The sequence below is a fragment of the Talpa europaea genome, assembly GCF_964194135.1.
Source record: "Talpa europaea genome assembly, chromosome: 16".
NCBI classification, from domain to species: Eukaryota; Metazoa; Chordata; class Mammalia; order Eulipotyphla; family Talpidae; genus Talpa; species Talpa europaea.
In genome coordinates, this window is record NC_140084.1 from 42,442,540 (window position 1) to 42,448,529 (window position 5,990).

A 5,990-nucleotide genomic window follows, 5' to 3' on the forward strand; every position below is an offset into this window, starting at 1 on the left:
TGGAGTAAGCGTAATGCTTTGGCGTAGGGCTGACACAGAGTATGTGTTCAATAAGTAATGTCTGTTACATATTTTCTTCTTCACCGTATACTGTAAAGTTTCCCTTTCTCCCATCCCATCTGGGAAGAGGACTTTCCAGCAAGGTGAACGGACAGAGCCTGCTGTTTCTCCTAGGCCTGCCAGGCACCTGCCCCTTCCTCCCCCAGCCCACCTTGACTTAGCCCTGCCCTCCCACTAGCCGTGCCCAGGCCCGCCCACAAAATGCCGCCCACCCGCGGCCCCTCCCACCAGTGCTGCCAGGGCAAAGCCCTCCATTAGCAAGGCTGGAAGCTCATGGTGTAGGTTCTTGGGATGGTGGCAAAGCCCACGTGTTGGGGGGACACGTCAATGTCCTGGGGTGGCCGCGGGAACTGGAAGCGGAAGTTCTGCAAGATGGTGGTGAGGTAGAGGAAGAGCTCCATTCTAGCCAGGCTTTCTCCGAAACAGTATCGCTTTCCTGAGGAGGAGAGGCAGGAGGGCCCGAGATGAGACCTGTGGCGCTGCAGCTGGCCCACTCCCATATCTAGCTGCATCCTCTCAGGCAGGAGGGACTGGAGTATCCGGCTGAGAGGCTTTCAGAGAATGCGTTCTGAGCCTCCGTTCCCATGCACACGAGGTGGGGGTGAGTCATGAGGATGTAGTAGTGGAACTTTAAATCCCGCATTTCCTCCTCCCCCTCAACACACATTAAAATGTGGCTGCTGTGCTGTCCTCTCCATCTTAAGGATCTGAAGACTTTCAGTGACCTTGGACAAATCTGTGACTCCCTGAGCCTTAATTGTCCCATCTGTGAAGTGGGTACTACTGCCCCCGCCTTTCCTGTGGCTCAGTACTTGGTGGTTAAGGGGCTGCAGCAGGATGGCTTCAAGGTAGATAGGTGGAGGAACATAGCAGGGTACCCCTCAGAGAAGGGGTCCGGGAGGAGGAGGCCCTGTGGTGAGAGGAGCCAGGGCAGCTGCTGAGGGGTCTTACCGATGGAGAAGGGCACGAAAGCATCACTCTTCCTAAACTGCCCCCGCTCATCCAGGAAGTGTTGGGGGTAGAACTCTCGGGGTTTGCAGAAGAACTTGGGGTCTCTCAGCACGGAACCCAGCATAGGGAACACTTCTGTGCCCTGGTGGGGAGGGGAAGGAGGAGGAAGAGCTCTGATAAGGTGGAGTGGGGAATGTGTGTGCTGAAAACACGGGAGGGCTGTGGGGAATGTGAATGATGAAGAGAAATGGGAGGCATGGGAGTTGGGGGGCTGCGAGGGAGGAGTTTTGAGGGCCATAACATTCATGTCCCTGAGACGGGAAGTTTGGGTCCTGTGTCTCCCAGGATATGTAGTTGGTGTGTCAGAAGCCGAGACACTGGGGGTATATGAAGGTTCATTTCCCCAAGACAGGATGTTTGGGGGAAACTGGGGCGATACATATTCAAGGGGCTGTGAGCAGCAAGGCTGAAGGGACATGATGGTTGGGGAAGTCTTAGTTTGAGGGGGGTAGGACAGGACCTGGGAAATTTCTGAGGGGAAAGGGGTCTGGTCACAGGGGCAGGTGGGAGGTCCCTCTGGGCTGGGCAGGGCAGCACCTTGGGGAGGATGAAGTCCCTGAACTTGGTGTCCTTGGTGACTCTGTGAGCCAGGCCCATGGGGACGATGTCTGCGACTCTTTGGATCTCATGGATCACTGCCTCCGTGAAGGGCATCTTGGCTCGGTCCTCATACTTGGGCTGACGGTTCTTGCCAATCACCCTGTCTATCTCCTCATGGATCTTGGCTGAGGGAGGGGACAGAGTATGTTTAGGTAACGAGGAGTCCTCAGGGTACAAAGGATAATCCAGATATGTACACCCTGGTCATGGCATGCATGATCTGTGAGTGACGTTGAAAGCAACGTTTGGCCATGTGCATGGTGGGCTCGTGTTCCTTTTCTCTTGGCCATGCCTGAATCTGGGAGGTGTGTGTGGGGGGCGGTCTCCATGAGGGCAGAGTGGGCACTGGATGGGCCCTGAACAGCAGCTGTTTGTCAGTCCCTTCAGATATTGTCAGTATTGAAGAGCCAGTGAGCCCGGGCTGTTGCCTGTCAGCTGGACTTTACCCATCTCTGTCTAGCAGGGCAGGTGGGAGGCTCCAGGTCACGAGAGGCAGAGGGGGGTCATTGCAGTGGACTCAACAAACTTGGGTCTGTGGCCCCCACTTCCTTGCCTGCCCCCCCAGCCTTACCCTCCACATCTGGGTGCTTCATGAGCAGTAGGAAGCCGTAGCGGAGGGTGGTGCTGACTGACTCGGTGCCCCCGAAGAAGAGGTTCAGGGTGGTCAGCACCAGGTTCTTCATAAAGAACTCGGTGTTGGGGTTCTTCTCTTCCTGCAGGGAGAGATGGCTTCAGGCTGATCCCACTCCCTATGCTCTCATGGAGTTTTTTTGGGCACCCCCCTCCTGATCCAGGCACAGGTGGGAGAGGGACCTTATTTCTACCAGTCTCAGGCTAGTGCCCAGGCTGCTGGCTCTGACCAAAGTGCTCTTCCCACACTCTTTGCAATGCTGAGTATTTGTCCCTTTCTTGTCAGTTTCTCCTTTTTTGATGTCGTTGTTTGTGATAGGGGCTGACTCTCTTGGGGCATCTGTCTGTCCTCACCCCCAGCCTGACTGTCCCCTGCCTGGCTTGGCCCTCCCAGCAGGCTCTGGCCCTGGGATGTACCTCCTTCATGCGGATGAGGAAGGAGTCGATGAAGTCCCGCGGGGAGTTGGGGTCCAACGTGCGCAGGTTGCACTCCACCTTCTTGGCTACGAAGTCCTCCAGCCCCTGCAGCTCCTTAAAGGCCTGTTGCTGGGGCCCTGGCAGGTGCTTCATCACGGAGGAGAACATCTCATAGAGCTGGGGGTGGAGAGAGGAGGGGGCGGGCGCTGTCACTGGGCAGGACCTGCAGGGAGTGGGACCTGCCCTTGGGCAAGGAAGGCGCTGTTGTGAAGGCACCTGTCCCGGTGTTTAGTGTTTATGTGAGCCTGGTTGGGAATAGTTACCTCTTTTTTCCCAAGTCAAGTGGTGCGCCCCTGACCAGGAAGTTAGGTGGGATGATTTGAGACATATACAGTTTCCAGATATTTTGGTGAGGCTTAATGGAGCCCACAGGTAGGAGTTTGGATAGCCTGGGGAGGTTGGGGTTGACACCTGACTTGGGTGGACCTGGTTTGACGAGGGGTGACATAGGTTTAGGCTTTGGGGTGCTCAGCCGAAGGCAACTATCTAGATTTTAGGGGATCTTGATTGGGGGGCTAAATAAAGTGGTTCAGTTATTAAAGTGAAGCTGGTGGTCATTTGTACAAATGGGGGAGAAATCTGTCATACAATGGGGTTCCTAAGGGCATCTCTGTAGGGTTTAAAAGGGCTTGGAATACTTATTTGGGTATTTGGAGAACAATCTATCTAGAAGTGTGTGCGCTTGGGAGTCTTGGCTGGGGTACTGCCCAGATGTCCAGGTGTTTAAGGGGGCGGGGGAGGGGTATTTGTTCAGTAAGTCCAGGGACTGGCGTGAGATGTTTCTGTGGCTATTAAATAATTTTGGTGGGATGGATGTTGTAGCACCAGGGGTTCACATATTCAGGAAGTGGTCACCTGCTGAGATGTTAAGGAATTCAGGTGAGAAATGTAACAGAGAGCACCTGTTAGATATTAAGGTGAGTGGGACAGGAACTCTAGGTTGCTTGTAGACAAGGGTGGTGACATCAGATTCTGATTTTGCTTGTGGGGGAGGCAGTGAAGGCACCTGTTGAGCCATCCAGGTGTCCTAGGAGACCAGGTGTTGGCTGCGCTGGGGGCTGCTTTGTAGGAACCCTGACTGGAGCAGGGTGGGGATCTGGGACACTTGGCTCCCCTTGCAGGAGTGCTGGCAGGTTATGGCCTGGGCATGGTAGAGCCTCAGGCTGGCATGGGTTACCTGCCCGGTGGAGGTTGCTGTGAACTGTAAGCTTCCTGATATCATACGCAGCAATGACAGGAACTCTTTGTCCTCATAGTCGAAGCGGTCCCCGAACACAATGGAGCTGATAACATTGGAGACACTTCGGCTCAGGTAGAAGGTTGGATCAATGAAGGCGCCTGCAGTGGATCCGGGAGAGACAGGGATGTCGGTCTGATGTGGGTCGTGGAACTGCTGGAGAGCACCCAAGGGACTAACCAGCCTCCCCAGCGCCGGGTGTCTCCCCTGCTCCCCAGTGCACGCTTGCTCAGGGCATTTTTCTCCTCCAAGTCCTGGGCCCCCTGCTCACCTTTTGTTTCCCGGAGACCCTCAATGAGGTAGCCAGCCTCCTCCTGGATGCGTTCCTCGATGCCGCGCTTGCCCAGGCCAAAGTCCCGCAGTGTGGCGATGGAGAAGCGCCTCAGCTGCTTGGCACGATCGCCATTGCTGAATGCCACGCCTGTGGGCAGCAGGGCAGCAGCATTGAGGGCAGGAAGGGCAGCGTGGGCCGCAGAGGGCGCCCAGGAGGCCGGCTCAGGGATGTGGAGGGAGGTGAGCAGAGACGGAGGGCGTGGGTCAGAGGGATTCTGAGAGAAAGGCTCATGCATGGGGACGAAGGGTGAGGGAAGAGGAGGTGAAGATGAGGGGGTTGGAAGAGTTAGGGGGAAGGAGATAGAAAGGTAGGGAAGGCGAGTGGGGAGAGAAAGATGAGTCTAGTAGGAAGGAGGGAGGAGAGAGGAGGAGCAGTTTGGTGTGTCTAGAGAGGGAGCGAGGGAGGGAGAGAAGTTGGGAGAACAGACCCAGGAGTGCCAGGTCAGATGCACACAGAGAGGTGTGAAGAGAGGGAAAGATCAGAGGTGGCGAGTGGAGCTCTGGGGATTTCCAGGCAGAAATGATGCCTGTTTCTAAGACAAGGCAGGGAGAAACATGGAGAAGCACAGAAGCTGGGGAGGAGAAAAACCAACAAGTCACACAGAGATAGAGGATCAGGATTCCAAAGCAGAAGCTAGTGAGCTTCCTGCAGGTACAGGGGAACCAGAGTCTGTATGCAGAAACCCTGGGCAAGGTAGGAGGACACAGGCGAGGCAGCCATGAGCAGGGGGACAGAGGAGACCAGAGTAGAGCCGGGCCCGCCCTGAGTGGGAGCAACTCGAAGAGGGCTGAGAAACTGAGGCCGTTATTGGGTCTGACCACACTCGCCCAGGCGGGTCCCTCACCATAGCCTTTGACGAGCCAGTCAAAGGTGGCCTGCTCTCCCCGTCCGCTGAATTCCTCAGCTTGGTCCACCAGGGCCTCCTTCACGGCGTCATGGCCGCACAGCACCACGATCCTCCGGGTTCCCAGGTGCACGGTGAACACTGGGCCATAACGCTCTCTGAACTGAGGGAGGTGAACGGCATGGGGTTTCTGTGAGGTATCCCCCTCTGTACCCCTCTCCCCTACCTTTGGACAGACAAGGAATTGAACATCCCAAAAGCTGGTCTCTCCAAGCTAGGACTCTACCCTGAGCCCCCCAAACTCCCCTTTCCGAGGCTCTGTTTGGGTCTTGCCAATGCTCTGCCATAAAGTCCCAGCTTCCTGACAGTCCTCCCAGCCCCCCATCTCCCCGCCTCATGACACCTTCATGAGAGAGTTGTACATCTGCTTGGTATTTAACTGCAGGTAGTTCCCGATGAAGGGCAGTGGGGTGGGCCCCGGGGGCAACTTCCCCGAGAGCTTCCTCTGCTTCCAGACGGACATCACGACCATTATGGTCAGGCAGGCCAGCAACGCCACCAGCAGCAGCCCTGAGGCCAGCATGGTGGCGCTGAGTGAGATGGTCAGGTGGCAATGGCCAGGGCGCCTGCCTTTATATTATCTGGGAGAAAGGGAGGACTTTGGCCCTGATTATGTAATTGTCTCATTTCACCTCCCAGCTACACCCACAGCAGGTTCCCTGCCTACTTTGGGAAACAGCCAACAAGGGAGGAAGAGGGGCCCCTAGGGCAGATTGATCAGGAGTGGGCTGAAGACT

The 5,990-nt window shown here is 56.0% G+C and overlaps 1 protein-coding gene across 1 annotated transcript; it reads right to left on the reverse strand.

Moving 5' to 3' along the window:
• Positions 1–314: 314 nt before the first annotated feature.
• On the reverse strand, positions 315–5,776 carry LOC311186035 (cytochrome P450 2A13-like; the record flags this gene model as incomplete). Its single annotated transcript, XM_084256922.1, has 9 exons — positions 315–496; positions 1,012–1,153; positions 1,609–1,796; positions 2,243–2,384; positions 2,719–2,895; positions 3,956–4,116; positions 4,287–4,436; positions 5,194–5,356; positions 5,597–5,776. 9 exons carry the CDS (start codon positions 5,774–5,776, stop codon positions 315–317), a joined length of 1,485 nt encoding a protein of 494 aa, XP_084113048.1.
• Positions 5,777–5,990: the final 214 nt, after the last annotated feature.